Source organism: Zeugodacus cucurbitae, chromosome 2 (genome assembly GCF_028554725.1).
Source record: "Zeugodacus cucurbitae isolate PBARC_wt_2022May chromosome 2, idZeuCucr1.2, whole genome shotgun sequence".
Taxonomy (NCBI): Eukaryota; Metazoa; Arthropoda; class Insecta; order Diptera; family Tephritidae; genus Zeugodacus; species Zeugodacus cucurbitae.
In genome coordinates, this window is record NC_071667.1 from 31,586,289 (window position 1) to 31,609,621 (window position 23,333).

At 33.9% G+C, this 23,333-nt stretch overlaps 1 protein-coding gene across 2 annotated transcripts; it reads right to left on the minus strand.

The window, feature by feature from the left end:
- Positions 1-987: 987 nt before the first annotated feature.
- LOC105215780 (E3 ubiquitin-protein ligase hyd) lies at positions 988-22,469 on the minus strand. 2 transcript variants are annotated; one of them, XM_011189895.3, is made up of 19 exons: positions 22,298-22,465; positions 18,938-19,138; positions 18,594-18,879; positions 18,316-18,533; positions 17,975-18,210; positions 17,237-17,427; positions 12,812-16,186; positions 11,460-11,607; positions 10,064-10,297; positions 9,420-9,895; positions 8,090-8,285; positions 7,431-8,033; positions 5,553-6,500; positions 4,450-4,520; positions 2,869-3,200; positions 2,396-2,602; positions 2,180-2,327; positions 1,529-1,759; positions 988-1,463 (listed from the first exon to the last, which is right to left on the minus strand). In XM_011189895.3, the coding sequence occupies exons 1-19, from the start codon at positions 22,357-22,359 to the stop codon at positions 1,251-1,253; spliced, it is 8,376 nt and encodes a 2,791-aa protein (XP_011188197.2). In that variant the 5' UTR covers positions 22,360-22,465; the 3' UTR covers positions 988-1,250. The 2 variants fall into 2 exon arrangements, with proteins under 2 accessions (XP_011188197.2, XP_054081982.1); XM_054226007.1 differs by lacking the exons at positions 988-1,463; positions 1,529-1,759; positions 2,180-2,327; positions 2,396-2,602 and having other exon boundaries at positions 3,136-4,392; positions 22,298-22,469.
- Positions 22,470-23,333: the final 864 nt, after the last annotated feature.

Genomic DNA, 23,333 nt, shown 5'->3' on the forward strand with positions numbered 1-23,333 from the left:
ATAGGTGAGTCTTCTTCATTAGTAAAACCTCGACCGAAAGTCATCGTATTTTGAAAGTGGTGATTTTTTTGCCAAACACAAGAAGAGTTCAAAGAATTTTTGAAATTGTGACTGGTGACAAAATACATACATATATATTTGAGAACTGACAATTCAGCCAAAATTACGGCGAAGTCGAATATCCATGACGCAAATATAATGGCTCTGTATTCGGTGGAATAATATGAGCTTCTAGAACCGGGTGAAACTACTATCACTACTACCACTTCTACCAACAACAACAATTCATTAAATCAAAGCGATTGATTGCCGAAAAACAATAATTTCCCATCATGACAATTCTGGCAGGTAAAAAAATTGGATAAAATCAAGCCGACGAAATTCTTTGGAATCTAGAAATTTCCACGAAATATGGAATCAGATAGACAACACTTAGAACAACACTACAGTACAAATGTATATGTATTTCCTAAATACGCGTTCAATTTAGGTATCAAAAAACGCACGAATTTAGTTATAGACCCAAATTATCCATACATTTCAATGATATGATGGTGTCGTATTCACCCGATATGTATGTGCTCATTATCATTACCCCGAACGAGTTTTTCTCGATTTTGGCATTCAAACTTTCCAATAATACTGGCCCCTAGTTGTCTGGTATGAGAACATGATCACAGTGGTATTTGTTGTTGGTTGTCGTTATTCCTTCGTCGATCATCGTAATGTGTCAAGGTAGTTGGAGCGGGTACTGCAGTGAGCGGTGACACCGAAATTAAGCTGTTTTGCGTATATTAGTTTGTAGAAATTTACATCTATAAATTATTTAGTGCATTTTATTTATCAGCCTTCCAGTTAGTGTTAAATTTTTTTCAAAACCAACTACATGAAAGTTTAACTACAACTGCTATCTTGCAGGGTTTACGGTTGTGAATGATATTATAGTTTGGGGATTATATTTAGTAAAAATGAATCTGACAACTTAGCTATTTTGGAATTTTCTTTATTGAGAGATGTGTACATATACATAATTAATTTTTGTTTCTCAATTAAAAGTTTTATATGTTCAGATATTTTATTGAATTCAAATTGTAGTGGAAATAAAAATCAGTTGTACAAGCAATTTTTAATGTATCCTTATAATAAATAAGTATGTCGTATAAGATAACATAAACAAATTATCTCAATTTCGCCATTAATAAAAGTGGAATTTGCAGATCTATACTCTACATAAAAACTTAACTCTAAATTTATACAAAGCCAAAGTTTTTCGATTTAATGGCCATAAGCAATTTGCTACGTAAAATCGTTTTGCTAGAATATAAAGGTATATATAACCGTGATATACAAGTGTTTGCTGTGGGTAAATGCGTATCATCGGCTGGTCTAATAGTCACTGAAGGAAGAGGTTGAAATCCTTCTTCGGAGGCTGGTAGTGCAGGTGAGCCGGTCCAGAAATAAACCTAATGTTTAATAATTAATAATTTAAAAATACAAAAATTCCCGGTTAAGTTATAATCAAGCTTACCAAATCTTGGCGCTCTGAAGTATTCATTTTTTCAACAATACTCCAAAACCATCTCTTAAATTTGAGTAATTTATCAGAACCCTCACTGGATTCATCATTGAATGTTGTATATGATATCAATGTGGAAACATTTATGTCTCCAACGCCGTTCAATAGTAAGCGTAAATCCTCAGCTGTTAAGCTATTCATACAACTATCTGGCAGCACATCAAATACTCCATCTCTTAGACCCTGAAATTAAAAATTAATTCACTTTTATATATATTTAACTGTTGTTGTTGTTGTTGTAGCGGTTATCTATCCCTGCCTGAAAAGAAGAGCATAAATCTAGTTGTCGTCGAAATCATCTAACGGGAGGCCCAGGAAACGTGCTGTTTCGACAGGGTTGGACCAAAGGGAAACATGCGGGACATGTATTTTGTATGTCGGGGTTCAGTCTGGATAAGTAGGAGTTTAACCTGCTACAGTATCCAGATCGAAGTTGCGCATTTAACTGTAATGTAGTATGTACATATATGATTCATGATGATCACTAAGTTAATTGATGCGAGTGATAAATTATGCGTATTTTGCGTCTTGCGTCATATTCACATGAACAATTATGCAATGCTATGGAAAACACTATTTGAAGAAATTTTTTTAGTTACTTACCTCTAAAGCTTTTTCTTGAGATTTTATCAGTCTATATTCGGTGTAACGTTTCAAATACTCAAACAAATTGTTGCTCGTAACTTGAATCTCACGTCCTCCTGGTAACAATTCGATACTGCCTCCTCCTTCTTCTTTCATAAGATCGATTCTTTAAATATATAATAAAAATAATGAATGCTAAATTCGCAAAATTTCTATTTATTTCATTTAGCTTACACAAAAAATAACTCCATACGTAGTATTGTGGCCTCGCCATCATCTGATTGGGCGTTTAGTATAAGTTGCCTGAATGACTCGTATATTATTGGATCAAAAAATGCTAAATCGTAAAATTTAATTTTTCTTCCTAATATAAACTTTAGTACATGTCGTTGCAAAAACAGTGGAAGCAATTCATTTTGCAGTAAGCATAATCCGATTAATCTGAAAATAAATTATTATTTTATACACGTACTTAGATTTGTCAATAAAATTCAATAACCTAAATTTTGAATATATGCTTATATTAATTACAGTTTGTAATATTTAATATTCAGAACTTTTTCATTCTTATATATATATATATAGAATATATATATATATATATATAACGCATATTCATATCAGATATAGCAATTTCTTTCACACAGATATTCTTTAAATTTGTTTTAAGTTCATTTATAAACATATTTATTATTTTAGATACATACCTTCCAATATTCCTGAATGCATTTATGCGTTCAAATGAACCATAACCTTGTCTCGGTGTATAAAAACCTCTTTTTCCAGGCGAATAAAATAATGGTTCATTATCTTCAATTTGACCCTGTTCAAGTAATACTACCGGTATCATTTTCTTCTGAGTTTGAGTGGTTGTATTATTAGCTTCTGATTTTTGCTTATATGTTATTACATCAAGAGCTTCGTTGACCTTTTGTCTTAATGAATCCTCAGAGGACAAAATGGAGAGCAGTTGAGGAGTTGGTATTTCGAGCAGCATTCCAGTGATTTTTGATGCATTTGTAGCATTTATAGAACAAATCTAAGAATATAAAATATTAATACATATACACAGACCCAGGGTCGGCACGCTTGGACATAGGCAATTGCTTGGACATTTACTTTTCTACTTTTCTTAACATATTTTATACATTTCTCTAGTTTATTTTAGCTTTATATATTTCATTTGTATATAATATACATGATAGTGAGAAGCTATCAATTGAAAAGTAATTTCGTTTATGAAATATTATTAAAAAATATATAATATATAATCTGAGATATTCTTATGTTGGGTTTCTAAATTCTTTACAGACCACATGATCATCGAAGGCGATGATCGCAGTTTATGTCCAAAAGAGTGGCTTACTACAGTATACTCTCGAAAAGTAAATTCTCAGAAAGTAAATAATCGCGGAAAAGTTAATCACCTTTAAGATTACACATGCACCTCGAAAAAGTAAATTTTTTAATTTACTTTTCAGAGAGTGTGATAAAAAATTCGAAACGAAGCAAGCAGCGTTTTTTACGATGTTGCAAAAACACTTACTCTCTTGTTTATCGCGTCTTTTTAGTAAATAAACTCTCCTACTTGATCCACTGGTTTAAAAATGAAAACGATGCAAATCAGGTGTCAGACTTTTTGAATTGTCGTACAAAAATGGTCAGAAAATATATTGCAAAAGAATATTCAAGATTTTTTCTCTTCATAGAAAATACATATGTATGTATGTTAATGTAAATATGTTTTTCATGTAAATCCATATGTTTTATTGAAGCAAATAAATGAATGAATTTTTTAAGTTTAAATAAATATTAAATGCATATTATAAAAACAGATAATTTATGTATATATTTGGAAAAGTAAATTATTCAAAAAGTAAATTACCCCAAATACCAATCGATTTACTTTTCGAGAGTATACTGTATTAAAAAAAATCCTCTTTATGATTTTGGATTCACAATAACTTTTATTATAAATAGATACGTGTGTAACTTTACGTTGCAAATTTCAACGGAAACGGAAAACTCCAACTTCAACTTCTTCATTGAATATGTGCGAATGCTCATGCTGCTTTCTCCTTCCTTCTTCAAATATGATTGAAAGCAAATTTGACAAGATAATATTTCTCACACTTTCCTCTGCGTAGACCAAACTAAATACTCTCTATAAGACTACATTTGTAGATACTGCTACTGTTATAAATTGGTAATTGCTTGTATATCAAAACATACTGTTCATTTATTAAAAATTATGAAAAGGAATAAAGAAGATATTATTAATTCCTTACCTTGGGAAATAGCCTTTCACCTAGCTGTTGTAAATGTACAGATAAATGTTCATTGGGTTCTGCTGTACCATCTAAAAAATAAAAAAATAAAACCATATTTAACATGTAAATTATAATATTTTCATTTATCTAAAAATGAATTTAAGAAAAGGGTATATTACCAAGTCATCTATTTCGGTTTAGAACTCAACATTCCACAATCGAATAAGTTCATCGCAACACAAGCATTTGTTGCGCTGCTTTTCTATACGTATGTATCTCAGGCGTTCGATATAGTGTGGCATCATGGCTTAATTCATAAATTAAGACTTTTCTTTCTACAGAATCAAACTGATCTACTAGTCCTTCACTTGAGTTACCGCTACTTCAGAATAAAGCAGGGACAAACATACACCACGTTACAGCCAATAAAAATAGTCGTGCCTTCAATTGAAGATTTTATTTATCACAGATAGAATGATCCGATTTTGGTCGAATATGCACCGTTTTGTTCGACAACTTGTTTAGATTTTAAAGATAATCACCATCAAACACATAGCAAAACCTGCCTGACCGTCGAAAACAACACTAATTACTATACCGATCAACCATTGGCATGTGATAAAATTGATTGAGTTCAATGAGATGTGTCTAATCAATGCGATATATCCATGCATTTGAAAAAGTCTCAACACTAACAATTAACACGAAAAAATATTCTGTGTCCTGCTAAAATGAATATATTAACAACTATACCTTTTATAGGCCGAATTGGCGACTCTCTTAAATTTATGACATTGCGTTTTCCAGTGTAATATAAGCATTATATTAATTAGAGAGTTCACAAGTCGTGCTATTTGTTATATTTGCGTTATTGACTATTCAAGTACAACAGTTGTAAACTGTTTGTTGTTGTTTTGATGTACAATTTTACTAAGCCAAAACAGCTTTGACAGATTTGTATGTTTACGCTGTTTTCTCTCTTTGCGCTCAGAGAGCAGCTGCTGTTACGTATATTAGTATTTTTATATATTTTTTTCTCTGTCTTGTAACTCAATAGCGCACCATATTAATAAACCAAATAGTACAACTTGTGAACTCCCCAAATGTTTTTGGAATGTTACCTGTGTGATTTGCAGCTGGAACATATGGCCTGGCATCATAATTGAGTAGTTTCCTCTCTCGTGAGGTACGCCAAAAAATTTTGTTTCCTGCCGTACGTCTTTGCAATGACGGAGGATCACGACTAGATACACCTCGATTTCGTAAAATACTTGAAAATGGAGTTCCATATCTATTATTCACGCCAATATGAGTTGATTCTAAATTTGGCATTTTCGCAGAAGCTAATAATGCTTCAGCGATTGATGTATAAAAACTGCGCGCTACACCAGATCCTTCTCCAGGCTCGTCCTTAAAAGTAACTTTTACGCGATTAAACGTCAATGGGGTTTGTACCCGCCTTGTTTGACTTCCAAATTGAGCATTTAATTCCTTAAATGTTTGAATTATTAAACATTCTCGACTACGTTCTAATTTACATAATATGAGATCGCGTTGTTGTCCGTTTCGTAACTTTTCCATATGTCTTCGGAATCGGACCTCTTTAACGGGAAATCCACGTAGTTCTGGCAACAACGATCCGTGTTCCATTCCCACGTCATCCATAAAGACCCTTCCAAATAAATCAAGTGTTAATTTCCATCGCCCTAGTAAGAAATTCCAAGAAGGAGTGACTGAAGAGAATTGTTTACAAAAATTAATTCCACGAGGTGGAAAAGTAATGTTTGTTCGTTTGACATCCTCTTGAAAAGGCAATCGTAAATTTCTTTCGCTTTCAATATTTTTAGCTACTGAGCTAGCCCGCACAATAACACTGCGAGCCGATGAAGTGGTTGGAAAATTTGAAACTTGTGGGCTGTCCTCTTCAGTTTTTTGCATTTTATTTGGCGTGATAATAACTTCTGGGCGACTAGAGTTGATCGGATTACTAACATTTGGTAGAGTTTCGAGTCGAGGTACATTTTCGTCCGTATCCATTGGCTCAATATTTCGGAGTTTCGAATCTAATTCTGTTTATATAATAGATAGAATATGTGAAAATATACTAAATTTATTAATAATATTTATAATGGTATCAATATACGAATATACATTTTACGGCATTCAATATTGGGTAGAATTTCTCGGTTTTTATGCCTGTAATTACACTGTGATAGTTTTTTTCTAAGAACTTAAAGACGGACTTATTCTGAGAAGCTTTGCCAAAGAAAGTTTACCAAAAAAGTCAACATTAAAAAAGTTAGAGACCGAAGAAAAATGTGCCTTTCTCTTACAATGGGCAACTTTGATGAAAAACTTCAACAAAAATTTTTGTATGAAATCATGATTGTAACTCAAAAAAGTAATGATGCAGTTCGATTCGTAAGACCCGAAATAGGGGGAAACCGTCGAATTTGGTCTTGTCTTTTTTTGACTATCACAGTGTTATCAAAGGCTTGTTGTGCAAAAGATTCAAGCAATTTGAAACGAAAAAATTACACTCAATAAAGCCCAAACTTTTTTAATAATGGACTATTTATAAGTATTTATGCAAACAAATGCTGATGGCGCACTAAATTGTGTTTTCAGTGGGTATTTTAGAGACAAGAGACGAAAATGTATTAACATAAAGCAAGTTAAAATGTTAGTGGACGATATAAAGTTGCACACTGGCACTAGCAAAAGGATTTTCTCAAAGGGCACAAGCTGAATTAAATACTTTTTAGGAAGAAATTTAACAAATATTCAACGCTGATAGGCTCTCCCAAAAATGTAATAATCAATATCATATTAATAAGAAGAATACAGAGAGATAATGATATTCTTTCTTTATAGTAATATTTTTTAGTAGGTTTTCACAAATAGCGCATACATTTTCTCTCTTTTCCTTTTTAGTTTTAGAACATCACTGTCATTATTTATCAAACATTTGATAATTGAATCATAGATATTTCAATTACCTGTTTTCCAGCTGTTTCCAAATTTTACGCAACTTGTTGGTATCGATTTGTAGCTAGAAAAACCAAGTTTTGTTGGTGCCGCAGTCATGTTGACCCCCTCTGCAGTATTTTCTTCTGTCGGAATTAGCAGTGGCAAATTAGAAAATAAGTCCTCTCGCTTTGAATTTGGCTGAAGAAGATGCGGTTTATCAGCTAGCGGTATGGCAACATCCAGTGGTAAATCAAAATTATCTGGTGCCAAACAACCAAGACTTAAAGTTGATTCTGATCGAACAAAAAATGAATGACGACGAGTTGTTGCTGATAAAGGTATAGCAATTGCAGCAGAAGTAGAAGATTCAGGAAACATTTCCTCGTTTGTTATGTTAGAAAACTCATCATCCGTATCATCATTTTCATTTATATTGGAAATGTTAGAAAGTTGATCGGTTTTCTCATAAAAATTTGAGTTATTACGCATATAGTAAATAAATCCATCGAATACATAGGCTATATGCCGAAAAGCTGTTATATCTAAGACAGGCAATGCATCACGATGTTCCGAAGTATGAGCGCGCATTAAGGACAAGCAATAAGTGAAAAAATCTCTTCGCGTCGATGAGCCTATAAAATATACTTTTTGGTAGATATTTTTAGAGGATTGTAATATTTAATCATACCCATAATATTAATTCCAGCCGACGAAGAGCTAGATTGGTTAGAGGTGTTCTGAGTATTTAAATTAAGGGGATGAAGTGGATGTGTTGGGTCGGTATAATTTGTCAAATAAGCCCCAAATTTCAATTGTGGTTCTGTTCCATCCATTATTGAATACATCCAATTCCAAGTAGATTTTAACCTATCTTCAATGTACATCTGTAAAATAAATTTTAATACATAAAATAAAGCATTAATTTCTATTATAAACATAATTTATTTAAAATATTTACAGTTTTGTTCATGAGATTTGCTATAATTTGATACTCTGATATACAGTGGAACTTCTATAACTCGAACTTTTGAACTGGCAATAGCGTTTAGAAATCAAATCCATACAAATTTTCCTCCATATCTCAAACTTCCCTAACTCGAACTCTTGAATTGGCAATAGAAGTCAAATTTCATACAAATCTTCTTCCATAAATCGAACTTTTCAACCAGGGCATAATACAAAATTTAAAATTTTACTATCGATGTAGAATTTTAAAAGAATCTCTCTATATCGAACAGAAAATATGATATTCCATTTAAGGATTGCTTTAATCATATAACGAAGGCATGGGATACAGACGTTAAGAGATAAAAAATAGCAAAATGCAACAAACAAAATTTGCGAAGTAAATAAATAAAACTGTGAATTAATCTATATATTTTAGCTTTTTGAAAAATTGTATGTTTTAATGAACATTCTATAACTCGAAGATTTTTTGTGGATAATGGTGATTCGAGTTAGATAAGTTCGACTGTATTTTTAAAACTATCATAACATGTTTTAACTAAAATTGCATTACAAAACGATGTGGAAATTCAGTTTTAAATTGGGGTTTGAAACCCTAAGAAAGAAAGCTCACAAGAAAATACAAAAATAAAAACTACAAAATAAAAGAAAAAATTATGAAAAATTGTATGGAGGGAAGAATGAAAAAGAGTACTTAGTAGTTTAAATGTTACCAGATACAGTTAACGACACATAAATAGCACACTTGGTCTTCAATAACAAAAGCAACTATTTAGTCATTAAGTTTATCATGTAAGAATTGAAAGAGCCATTCTTTTTATTTTGAAACTGATTCATTTTCATATTATGAAAACACAAAAACAGTCGATATTCTATTATCAATAAAAATATACGAAAACATCAAAGGTAAGTCTGGACTGATTGCTTTTACATTTGGAATTCAACTTAGCTTGGTATCCACGCATTTTCGATATTTTTATAATTTATTTTTCAACTCATTAATCGATTTATCAAATTTGAGTTTATTTAGTACATAAAAATTATAAACTTACTTGCAATTGAATTGCTTCCTCCATTTGAGCTTTATATGTAGGTCTTTCAATTTCAGTTGTAAGTTGATAAGTAAAATTATTGAGAAGATCAGATATTTGTCGGATGATAATACCAAATGCACGAGCTAAGTTACTTGCGGTTGTGGCCATAGTATGGTGCTCTTGTGGTGGAACAGCAACTGTAGAGCTTGTTGGTACAGTGGAGCGACGTAATGCCATAGGATCAATAAAAACTAAGTTTGATCCAGCTGGTACACGAACAGAAGAGCGAGAAGTATCTCTATTTCGTATAGCCCATTGCATAGATTGTGGAGCTAAATCATTACGGGCATTAGTACTAGTATTTCTACGTTCTAATTGGTGATCTGCGAAATTAAATTCGTCTGATTGTTCGTCTGTCTCGCCATCCTCAGAAGCTTCTTCCTCTTGAGGCGAAGAATCGCCAGATTCATCTTCAAGAAATAGAACCCCAATATCTGAAAAAATACAATTTTAACATTAGAAAAGACTAGACGTAATACGATGAATGGGTAAATATTTTCCTAGTAATGTTTGTCGCAAGTTGGCACTTTTTTTAAATCGAGCATAACATAGATATTTTTGAAATTTAAATATATTTGTTAAATGATTTTTAAAACATTTACCTGTCTCCGAACCAACTGTTGCACCAGTTTGTACGCTCCTTTGTGCATCTTGATTGCTTTGATTGTCGTCAGAATCAGATTCAGTTTCTGGATCGTTAAACGGAAAATCATTATCACTTTCATCATCTTGAATCACTTCTTCATTTCTAGCAGAATCCAGAATATCCTCTTCTTGGCTAATATTTCTATTGCCCCTGTTGTTTGTATCGTCACTTTCTTGAGCATCCCGCAATACTAAAAATATATAAGGTTTATTAAGATGTTTAGTTATACTCCAAAATAATTGTAACTAAAGCTAAAGAAATTAAAAGCGTTTTCGATTATTAGAAAATATGTTTGTGTTCTCTCGAGATAATAAGCAAATAAAGCTTAACTAAAACCTAAGTATTGTTAATGTTATGATCGTTGTCAGTAGATTTATCTAGACAATTTACTTCATTTCACAAAAGGTTGATATTTGTATTTCTCTAATTCTTTACACAAGATCTTTTCATTACTCTTTAAGGATATTGTCGCACCATTGTGCCAAAAATAAATAACAGTTTTTTGACAAGGGAGAAGTGGCCAATCGAAGATAGCTAATACTCCTATCAAATATTTTTTTTTTTATTAAAATCAAATTAATACAAATTATTTGATTAGCTCTATATTTTTTAATTGAGCTTCGAAATACTGCTTACTCTTGTTTAGTTAAAATAAATATGTAATGTATATTGTGTTTTAGCAGTCTAAATTAAAAATAATGCAGTGCCAATTTTATTTTTTTAACCGAATCTTTAACAAGATGTGAAATACAGCGCTTTATCTATAAATATATGTATTATAATACATTTTCCTCTGAATCATGATTCTTTCAATACACAAACTTAACGAATCATAATACAAACATTTACGAATCTATCTAAATAAATAACTTTTTAATTATATTTTTATCTCTCGAATATTCATAATCAGATCCTTGACTTTCAAAATTGACGTTCTTGCATACCGTGGTGGATATATGTATTATACTGTGTGAAACACATCTACACTACTTTGATTCCATAAGGTATTCCTTCTAATTTCTTCATCCAATCATATAAAATATATAATTTTATATTTTAATGAATATTTAACAATTATTTTGTGCGTAAAGTTTATAAAATTCTAAAAGTGTAGTGTGTTAGTTTTTTCCCACGAATAAATAGTGCCACAGCTATTCGAATATTGCATCCAATTACAATACGAAAATTCAGTCAGATTCTATGACATCACTAATTGGTTTGCCATTCTGGCAATTAAGCAAATCTGAGACTTGGTTGCCACAACAGCCCTGATATTCATAGATTTATATATTTTGCATAGACTATCAATGTTACACGTAATGTTAAATAGGTAATGATAAAATATAACTCACCATCAATGTTGTCCATTGAAAAATTGGATTGCATATTATATCCAGGTGTATTTGTCTGATTCTCCTCATGGCTTGATACTGGTTCTGTTAATGATTCAGTAGTCGATGAAGGCGCCAGAGGTTCAACGCTAAATAGATCATCCGAGCTCTAACAGAATATATGTAACAAAATTATTTACTTAGGTTATATTATAATGTGTCAATAATTAAGTGTAATAGTAATTATAGCAAGTATTATTAAGCGTAATCCTTAAATATAGTCGCCAGTGTAATTGTCCTGGCTACTGAAACAAGGTTCCATTTTACGATAGGCTATTTAGGTCATTAGAATACGAAGTTAACAACCCTGAGTTTAGATTTCTGGGAAGTAATGTTTGAAGTATGTATTTGGCAACATTGCTCAACAAATACTTCTAGAAATTACAAATAAGGTCAAGGAAAAATTATGTTCATTAAAATCGTGATGTATGGTAAATTTGTGATAAATAATATTTTTTGTAATGTATTACATCTAATGCACAAGTTGATTGTTTTTGTCTATATTAAATAAATAATCTAGAAAATTATAATAAAGCACCGTTTAAGCACATTTATTACAATTTTAAATGTTAGTTTAATAAAATGTAAATATCAATAAAAACGCAAAAATTGCGACTGGCAACTCAGTAGCATTTATATTCGCAGATAGCGCTGTATTTTTTGGACTACGGTTGCCTGTCGACGACTACACTATGTCTATTATAGATACGCAATAGGGGCGCCAATTTATATTTTATATTGTACATTTTTGTATTTTGCCATATCACGGTTTATAACTAACTCAACTCAATTTTAGTTGGCATTTTGATATTTTCGATAAAAACCTGACAAAGATGTTATACTTGGGTGAATGGACGTTAATTCAACTTTAGAACAACTAAACTCATTTTTGGTGTTATGAATTAAAACTAATTTTAGTTTCATTAATGTTTAGAACCAAAAACACAATAGATAAATACAGAATATATATATTTGACACATAATAATTTAGTTATTGATTGCGAAATGAAACAATCAAACAATGATTAAACAACAATTCAATTGCTATTATAACGATTTTCTTAGTTGGTGCTCGGAAGTTCAAAAGGAATCAGGTGTTCATAAATTATCGTCGTTGTTATATTGAACCTTTTATTTGTTGTAATTTTCTAGGATTTAAAAATCAATACAGAATAATAGTTGTAATTCGTAATGCCAAAAAAGGTGAAATTCAAATGCGCCGAGTTGTAAATCATAATGAGTGTATTAATGTTACATATTACTATATATAAAAGAACTAATAACTATGTTTTGTTTTTAAATATAATACTTACATCAATGCTTGTTGAAGACATAGTAAATGGAGCCGTTGGTCGAACAATGCCAAGACGTACTGGTGCAATAAGTGATTCAGAAACCTCACACAGTTCTTCAATTGAAATCTTATATAGAGATTGAAAAACTTTTACGCAGTTTTGAATATGTTTGTTCGAGGCCAAATTTGATTTTCTTCGTTCTGGATTTGGCATTTTCTCTAAACTGAAAATAACAAAGACCCGTACGACAGATCGTATAAATCGACGAGCTACTAGTTCGGCTTCTTCTCGACGACCTGGAGTAGTTTCGTCCTGCATTTCACGCACTAGTGTCATTAAAAGTGTATCCAGATGATCTCCGCTACACTTAACAAATAAGTTATGGGTAAACTTATCTAACAGCGTAGATCCTTGTTGATTCATAACATACATATTATAACTTTCGGTATTTAAAGCATCTGCAGAATTAGGTTGTGTTTGAGGGTTTTCATTTTTATCAGCACCCGTCATAATCATGGCTCTGATTGCGTGCCAATCAATAAGTAAACGTTCGAGTGCTTTTCGAGCAAATTTCGGTGGTTCAAGGTCATGCTCTGGCATATCTGCTTCAAGATCTATGGTAGAAGATTTTCTGGATGTGCCACTACCTGAACTACTGCCCACATTTCTTACACGAGCATTAGCACGGTATTGTCTTTGTTCCACTGTTTGTCGACCAACGGTTTGTATCAAAAAAAGTAAAATTGATTCACCTTTGGAATTAAATCTCGTTACAAGATCAGTACACGAAGATAATTTGCACAAGAGAGCAAATCGTTTATTTTGGTTTCCAGCAATAAGTGCTTTACACTTACATTTCTCCCAACAATCGCAATAAGCGGTCGGAGAAGTTCGTTTTAATTTGCAATCATGCCCTTTGTGGCACACACGTGCACATTCTGTGCAACAACATAGAGACCCAGTTAAACCACATGTCTTACATTCATAAATATTCTGGTTGATATGATCAGCTCCGGTCCATGTAAATGAACAAGTATCGTTATAACAAATAACATATAATGGAGATTGATCAGGCGGGGAACCGGGTGGAAATATCATCGAATTTTTAAGCGCAGCATCTTTTTCCGATAAACTTAATATTGTGTTTAAAAGTATTATACCAGCTTCATAGGCACGAGTATACACTGATATCATAAAAGGAGTTCGTCCTTGAGAATCCTTGAAACTTAGCATTTGGTGTAAATAAGGGCGAAATGCAGCCGAGGAACACATTTGTTGCAAAATTAAAATTGCGTGCTCTCTTCGCTGCATTGGCTCAAAAACGTAATTTGGTGAAGCAATACTTGGGGAGGAATTAATGCTTGTTGCATTGCCGGATGCAGACTTTGAAAGATCATCTTCAACTTCGTTCGTTGTAATAACGTCATTTAATGTTTGATTAGTGCTGTTCCCCTCTATTGACCATTGCGGTATATAGATATGATCCTCAACCGATGGTATTCTATGAGCCGGGTTATTTTGTTCCGATTCAGTATTAATAAGATGATTCATCATTTCTCGCAAAGTAACCGAACGGTTTTCTCTCATATTTACAGTAGCGTTTGTATTTGACGACGGCCCAGCATTTGTAGCAGCTACACCATTGTTTATATCCAAATGTGTTGAAAGATTTGGACAATTAGTAAAGACTGTATTAGCTAACGGCGATGATCGGTTAATCCCCGAAACATTTCTCTTCTCATCTACTTCCTTATTTGATGTGGGTGCACACAAGGCAACACATGCATGGAAAATATTACGGCCCCCATCACAGCGCTCTTCTGTGATGGGCACAATGTCATTGCGTTCGTTCTTTTCTAGACGACTCAGAACAGCAAAAGCATTTTTGATGTCACATCTCAGAATATGGGGCATTAGTTTCTGTGACTCAAAAACTAAAGCAGTTAAACACAATTTCGACTTAAGATTCCCGGCTGAAGAAAATGGTATCATACTCATCGAGACATTTTTAACCGGCGGCAGGTCCAGCCAATAGGGATCTTTTATAGACCCCAAACAATCTTTAGCAATAGGATAGAGAGCACGATTTCCATCACAAACTAAAATATTACTAGTACTGACACTGCTGTCGTTATTACACAGTATGTTTATATTATCTGGTGTAACACCTAAAAACGATACGCTATCAGTAGGAAACTGGCAGATTTGTTCTTGTTTGCTGTTATATAGATTATACAGACTGTAAAAGAGCTTGGATCCATGTTTTTTGATAACATGAACTCCTCGAACGTCCACTGACATAGTTAACAATTGAAATCCATTCGAGTCATTGCAATTATTTATATTGACTTTCCTAGGCATTTTTTGCAACCAGTCCAATCCACGTGAAGCCATATTTGTTTTGTATATCTGTACATCTTCGCGGCGTAAAAGTCGACACTGCTGCCAATCATCGTCTTTCCCCTCGCCATTATTACTACCTGCAGAAGTCGTAGATGTTGTAGCAATTGGAAAACGCACTGCTACAAAATCGCCATCAACTTTTAAAACTTTGCCAACCGGTCCGACTTTGTCCTCAACAAAAACAACGTCCCTTAGTTGCCACAATTCTTCATCTTTTTTGTTTTCAACATCATCTTTCGTAGCCATTCTCTTGGTTCGCTTATGTGAAGTTACACTGCCCGTATCACTGCATGTGCTTGATGCTGGTGAAGGAGGCGGAGGCATATCAATTCGATCCGTTGTTTCCTTTGTAGCACTTAGTGATTTACTTGTAGATTGTGCATTTACAGTGATTGGTATATGAGCCTTTATATAATCTTTATCAGTACTTATTGAGCTACAAGTACTTAGCTGAGATTTTTCTACACTTGGTTGCGGAGTTAATGTAATTATTTTAAATCGACAAACATCACTTAGATCCCAGACTGAATTCTGTAATTGTCCTATCTTTGGTATACCATTGTAACATGTAAAACCAATAGAACCAGCTTGATAAATGGGGCATTTTTTCATTATTACTTGAGTTCCAACACTAATATCAGAGGATATTGATTTGAACGGCTTTTTAGACTTTGTACGAAATTTATCCCACAAGTAGCGTCGTTGATCAAACGGCAACACACCCCACCAATAAATATTATTGTTTTCAGTCCTTACTGCTGTATACAAGGAGCAAACATTAATTGATGCTATGGGATCCATAACAAATTCATTAAACATAATTGTTGGATGCTCAAGTTTGGCACCTAGATATCCTATTTGATCGTCCATCCACGTTGCAACACGACCACTCTCTGTTACCACCGAACAACGAATAAAGTTCGCCGATACTTGTCCAACTTTTTCGTTTATATTAAGACTCACAGTTTTTGGATGGTAAGCATGTTCAATCTGAAATAGTTAGAAATATTGGTTTTATAAATGGTTTTAATAAATTTTCGCCTTTACTTTTGTTCTTTTTAAAAATAAAAGATTGTTTAAAGGAGTTGAATTGAAAATATTCCATTCGTTTTATAGAGCCGATAAAACTTATTATAATGCAAATTTTAACTCTTTAACTTTGTTTATCCAATAAGTAATAACTACCAACTGTATCTCGTTCCCACGACATTCGGTTCTACGTAACCGGAACGGACCCGGATTTTTATCCGGCCAAGGACTGTCAAATCGGCACCATTCCTCAAAATTATTTGGGGAATGTTTTATGCCGCTACAACAACAACAACAACAACAACTGTATTCTTCAGCTTTTTCATCTAATCATTCTTTTGATTAGCATATTTGTTTATATCGAGGTTTGCAGCCTGAGCCGAGTGTTAAAGGGTGCTGTACGTTATTATTTGCCGAAAAATGTGGTGTAACAACACCATAACACCAAAACTAGTGGCTAATGTTCCCACGACAGTCGGATCTACGTAACCGGATCAGATCTGGATTTTTATCCCCCCCAAAGACTGTCAAATCAGCAGCATTCCTCAAAATCATTTGGGGAATGTTTTATGCCGATACAACAACAAAAATCAAATTAATGGCGGGGTAAACAAAAAAGGAGTATTTTTCACTTTGTTGCATCTCACCTCGTTACGAATATAAAACACGACGAATTCACAAAATTTATGGTATAGACTTTAATCTGGAAATGTATTTGTAAAAGTCATTTTTTTTGTTATTGACACTTTTGAGTTATTATGTAAGCCGTAATAGGGACAATAAGATAAACCATAGTAAAACCAATAGTTACTTGTGGGACGATAGCGTGGGCCTCAGGAGTGCCGTGAGCAACCGCCACGACGAAGATTATACGCACCGCACCATTTCAAGTTCAGATATCTCAGATAATCCAGATATATTAAAGAGATAGTTGTGTTTTCAATGTACATAAATATTTAAAGATTCTATTTACCAACACCTCAAAACCAAATATTTTTAATTCATTCTTACCTCGGATTTATAAGGTTCTATTTCCGACCACTTCCACTGATGTAATTCTCCATTTTCTGAAAGCGCAATAAACTCAGAATATAAAGCCCCTATTCTTTTAAATTTAGTTATTCCATTTTTATCTGGCCATGGTTGTAATTCCTCCGAAATCCAAAGTGGAGAACTGGATGAAGTGTCTCTCTTTCTCAAATCTTAAAAGAAATAAAAATTTACTATTTCCAATGCAGCTAAATAAAACAAAGAATATTATTTTTCGATCAATTACCATTCTCTATATTCGGAAATGGTGCAAATATTTTTCTCGTGGCAGATGTTTTCTTACTTACGTATTCGAATTCAAAATTCAGAAAGTTTATTGAAAAGCCGTTATTTGTACAAAAAAGGGCACCACTTAGATAAACAAGTAAGAAAGGATTAAGTTCTAGAGGAATCAAACTCTCGCAGTTGACAATACTCAAAGCCGTGGATCTGGATTGTTTTTTTTTATAATAAATTGGTCTTTGAGTAATTTTTAGCTTTTATTTGGGCTTTGTTTATTTTGCCATGTATATAAAGACTAAAATGAATAACATTTTAGTAGACAAACATTAAATACCTTTAAATATGTCTGAATATTCGGAAAACTTTTATAACTCCGATCCATAAAATATATTTTTTTAGCTTTTCAGATTTCACACATGATAATCAAATATGAAAAAAGTGTATAAGTAAATTTCTTTGTATGTATGTTGAACTAACCTCCGTTGTTTTCCCAAACATAGTCATCTTTGTTAAGCCAACGACGAGGTCCGTAATACTGGCGATCTCTCCATCGACTGAATGCTTCTCGATCAACACTTACAGAAGATATTTGTGCAGACAAGCTATTATTTCCCGACAATACGCTACCTGAAGTTGTCGCAGGTCTCACTTGGTTATCTGAATTACTTGAACTCGACTGATTTCTTTCACTACGTATACGATCAAATAGTAAACTGTTTTGTGAAAAAAAAAACATGTAAATATATTATTGTTACATAAAAATACTCATTCAACTAAAATAAATTTGTAAATACAATTTAATTTAAGATTTTCCTTACTTGCGGATACTGGAATAGTTGCTGAATATTTCTTCGGAGAAAAGTCCATCCGAAGGGTCTATTATAACACTGTTATTATCTCCATGAAATCCGTTATCTAGTAATGATATTAGGTCCTCCGGAACATAGTTATCACCTGCTTCCTCCGTATCTTCTGCTTCCTCATCGTCTCGAGAAAGCAAATTATTAACCGCTAAGTTTACATCTAAATTAGTCCTCTGAAATAACAAAGAATAATAACTGTGAATATACTCATAGTTAGCCAAAATAACACCAACCTGTAATTCTCTTATAATAAGATTTCTACTTTTACCCTGCAAAACAACTTCAGCTTGAGATATTAGTTCTTCAGGAACATACGTTGCAGGCACTGTTACAATGGGACGACTTGAGGAGCCACTACCAATAATTACACCTGTGCTGCGTGAACCTGAACTTTGACTTGTAGATCCAGATCTTCCGGTTGTTCGCATAAGACGCGCTCTTGAACGAGCCAATTGCCTTGCTGACGATGGCGCAGCATTTTTTGAATTATTTGTTAGATTAGAGCTATTATTTGCATTACTGTAATTAAATGCTTGTCTTCAATACGATACCTAAACTTTTTTATTTAAGAACTTACCTTTTGCTGCTATCAATCCTACTCAGGTCGAGGCGATCTGAATTAATAGAAAAAGCTGCTCGAAATGCCTTACCATCTTCCAAAAGTACACCAATGTGGTTTGGGCCTATGACCATTTCTTTAACAGGTATTTTAAGCTGTTCAAATATTCGATGCGTGCCACATCCGAACCTATTTACCTTGTCAGATACCTCTCGCAGCCTGTCACAAATTATAAAGCAAAATAATCGAAATATTTAAAACACCTGAAGTAACGCTTATTCGATTAGAATCAAGCAATAAATTTACAGAATTGTAGAGGGAGGTAATTACTTGATTGTACCCATTTATGAAAGATTTACCAATATTTCGGTATCTGTTGCATTAAATAAATAAATCCCCCAAATGCAGAAAACAAATGCCCTATAAAAAGATTAATATAAGAAAGTTTATGATATTCACTCTATGTACTATATGTAAGGGAAATGAAAAGTTCATTCGTGTAGAAATACTTTCCGCATTGGCGGCCTTCGGCCTCGCTTCAAAAAAATAACCCTGGTCGAGCCAACACCGGGAGTTATCAAAGTGGGGGAATTGAAATATTCTTTCGTGTAGAAATACTTTCCGCATTGGCGGCCTTCGGCCGCGCTTCAAAAAAATAACCCTGGTCGAGCCAACACCGTGAGTTATCAAAGAGGGGGAATTGAAATATTCTTTCGTGTATAAATATTTCGGTATCTGTTGCATTCGTTTTCACTCAATTTTCGCAAAGATCTTATATATTTGGGACAGATGGGAGAATATTTGCATTGAGAAAAGTAAATGCTACAATGAAAACCTCAATTGTACGATCAAACACCCGTGGCGGCAGTGAGGTGGTTTGGGGCTCAAAATAGAAGCTATGTATGTGATTGGCGTTGCAACCGTTTAGCCGGTTATAGCCGAATCGACGATAGTGCGCCACCTGTCTCTTTCCTTTGCAGTTCGGCGCCAGTTGGAGATCCCAAGTGTAACCAGGTCGCTCTCCACCTGGTCCCTCCAACGGAGTGGAGGCCTTCCCCTTCCTCGGCTTCCTCCGGCGGGTACTGCATCGAACACTTTCAGGGCTGGAGTGTTTTCGTCCATTCGGACAACATGACCTAGCCAGCGTAGCCGCTGTCTTTTTATTCGCTGAACTATGTCAATGTCGTCGTATAACTCGTACAGCTCATCGTTCCATCGTCTGCGGTATTCGCCGTTGCCAATGTTCTGAGGACCATAAATCTTGCGCAAAATTTTCCTCTCGAAAACTCCTAGTGTCGTCTCATCTGATGTTGACATCGTCCAAGCTTCTGCACCGTAAAGCAGGACGGGAATGATAAGTGACTTGTAGAGCTTGATTTTGGTTCGTCGAGAGAGGACTTTACTGTTCAATTGCCTACTCAGTCCAAAGTAGCACCTGTTGGCAAGAGTTATTCTGCGCTGGATTTCGAGGCTGACATTGTTCGTGTTGTTGATGCTGGTTCCCAGGTATACGAAATTATCTACGACCTCGAAGTTATGACTGTCAACAGTGACGTGGGAGCCAAGACGCGAATGCGCCGACTGTTTGTTTGATGACAGGAGATATTTCGTCTTGTCCTCATTCACCTCCAGACCCATTCGCTTCGCCTCCTTATCCATGCGGGAAAAAGCAGAACAAACGGCGCGGTTGTTGCTTCCGATGATATCAATATCATCGGCGTACGCCAGGAGCTGTACACTCTTGTAGAAGATTGTACCTTCTCGGTTTAGCTCTGCAGCTCTTATAATTTTTTCCAGCATCAGGTTAAAGAAGTCGCACGATAGTGAGTCACCTTGTCTGAAACCTCGTTTGGTATCGAACGGCTCGGAGAGGTCCTTCCCAATCATGACGGAGCTTTTGGTGTTGCTCAACGTCAATTTACACAGCCGTATTAGTTTTGCGGGGATACCAAATTCAGACATCGCGGCGTAAAGGCAACTCCTTTTCGTGCTGTCGAAAGCAGCTTTAAAATCGACAAAAAGGTGGTGTGTGTCGATCCTCTTTTCTCGGGTCTTTTCCAAGATTTGGCGCATGGTGAATATCTGGTCAGTTGTCGATTTTCCAGGTCTAAAGCCACACTGATAAGGTCCAATCAGTTTGTTGACGGTGGGCTTTAGTCTTTCACACAATACGCTCGATAGAACCTTGTATGCGATATTTAGGAGGCTGATCCCACGGTAATTGGCGCAGATTGTGGGATCTCCCTTTTTATGGATTGGGCAGAGCACACTGAGATTCCAATCGTCAGGCATGCTTTCTTCCGACCATATTCTGCAAAGAAGCTGATGCATGCACCTTATCAGTTCTTCGCCGCCGTATTTGAATAGTTCTGCCGGTAATCTATCGGCCCCCGCTGCTTTGTTGTTCTTCAAGCGGGTAATTGCTATTCGAATTTCTTCATGGTCGGGTAATGGAACATCTGTTCCATCGTCATCGATTGGGGGATCGGGTTCGCCATCTCCTGGTGTTGTACTCTCACTGCCATTCAGCAGGTCGGAGAAGTGTTCCCTCCATAATCCCAGTATGCCCTGGACATCGGTTACCAGATTACCACCTTGGTCTCTACATGAGGATGCTCCGAAGAAGCTATAGATGCTAGAAGCTATAGAATGGAAAAATCGACTAGATAGACAGAAATCATTATAATAAGGGTTTGAGGAGTATACCTAGGTATATCTTTATATTGAGTATATTGGAGCTGGGGATGGTATTTATTCAAAAATCTCTTTCCAAATCTTACAAAAGAAATAATAATTTAAAATTTAGTCCTTATTTTTAATACTTATTTCTTAATAATTTGTAACATAAGATCATTTCTATATCTATACAATTATATATTTAAAAACAAAACTGTTAATTCCACTGCGATATCTTTAAATACTCAGCTAAGTTTTTTATGTTGTTTGATATTTTTGGTTCGTTAATACTTATCATTAGGTTTGTCATAAATTATGAGCAAATGCCTTGATTTTAAGAAGAATGGACATCACGATTGTCAAACCACCTTCACGACAGAATACATAATATGATATATAAATACAGTAACCAATAAAAAATAATAGTATAAAAAATAAAACATGTAGCACGTTCTCACGACCGATAACTGAATTTGTATCTGACCAGGGCTGTCAACACGGTAGCATTCCTAAAAAGAATTTGGGAAATGTTTCCTTCCACCAAAACAAAAACTAAGTAGCTTTAGTAGTTTTCATTATATTCAAAAATAACCACTAAATAGGCAACTACTTTACCTCCGAACTTTGCTTTTTGCATAAATTCTTAAATACATGTCATACTTTTACTCTCAACATTTTAAACAATATCAACTTTTAAAATACCTTTCAATGTACTGCTCATCCGACCCAGGCAACGGTTGTATTACAAATTGCACCGCAGACATGTTTGTTCAACTTTTCTTTAGATTAATTCAGCACTAACATCACACACTTTTATGAAATTCTCAACGTCGTATACCAGGAAATGTATGATCAAATTAATGGCACTTAACAAGTCGATAAATTTAGGGCTAACATCGATGAATTCGATTTTATCCATAAGTGTCATAACTCATATGTACCGAAAAGAATGTTCAGAAACGGCAATCTTAGTTTTCAAGGAAGTGCGCTATTTACAAATTCTCCATTCGAAACTCTATGATTATATTAATATAAAGATTAAAAAGTATTATTGGGTAAATTTTGTATACACAGATTATGGAATTAATCAAAAATAAGAAGGCTGGGATTTAGTATAGCGTACCACGATTTCGGGGACAAAGTGTGTATGGTTGAATAGAGGAGATCCTTCAGATTAAGAATATATATAATTATAGCCACAGGAGACCTATAGTTTTCGTGATATTTGCGTTTAAAATTTAAAATTTGTCTAATTTTAACACGTAATTTCTCGCTATATATTGGATTTTTCATTGATATTTTGCACTTACACTTCACTACTTTCCTTCCATATATTTATTTTATATTAATTATTTAGAAATTTGCTTTAAATAAGCATTTTGATTTATTCAATTTTATCAATTCACACAATAACAAAAGGGTTGCATGCTGACGAAAAATAAGCATTGCCATATCTAAAAAAAAAAACAAATTAATCAAAATAAATAAAAAGAAGGGATTTTACCCCAAATTATATCTCGGGGTGGGGGAAACTTTAGTATACTATCCCAGGCTTTCGGTAATAAAATGGGTATCGTTGGAAAGAGGAGGTTCTCCAGATTAAGAATATATATACATATAGCTGCAGCTGATAGTTAGATAGCTTATAGTTTTCGAGATATTCGCACTTAAAGTTGAAAAAAGTGCTACTTTTATCTTGAATTTTCACAATATATACTGAATATTTTATTAATACACT

Coding starts and splice junctions, on each gene's coding strand:
- LOC105215780 (XM_011189895.3), bottom strand. CDS start 22,359: ATGTCTGCGGTGCAATTTGTAATACAACCGTTGCCTGGGTCGGATGAG. Junction 4,521..5,552: donor TCCAGCTGCAAATCACACAG/GTAACATTCCAA, acceptor TTTATTTTTTAG/ATGGTACAGCAGAACCCAAT. Junction 2,328..2,395: donor CGTATGGAGTTATTTTTTGT/GTAAGCTAAATG, acceptor ATATATTTAAAG/AATCGATCTTATGAAAGAAG.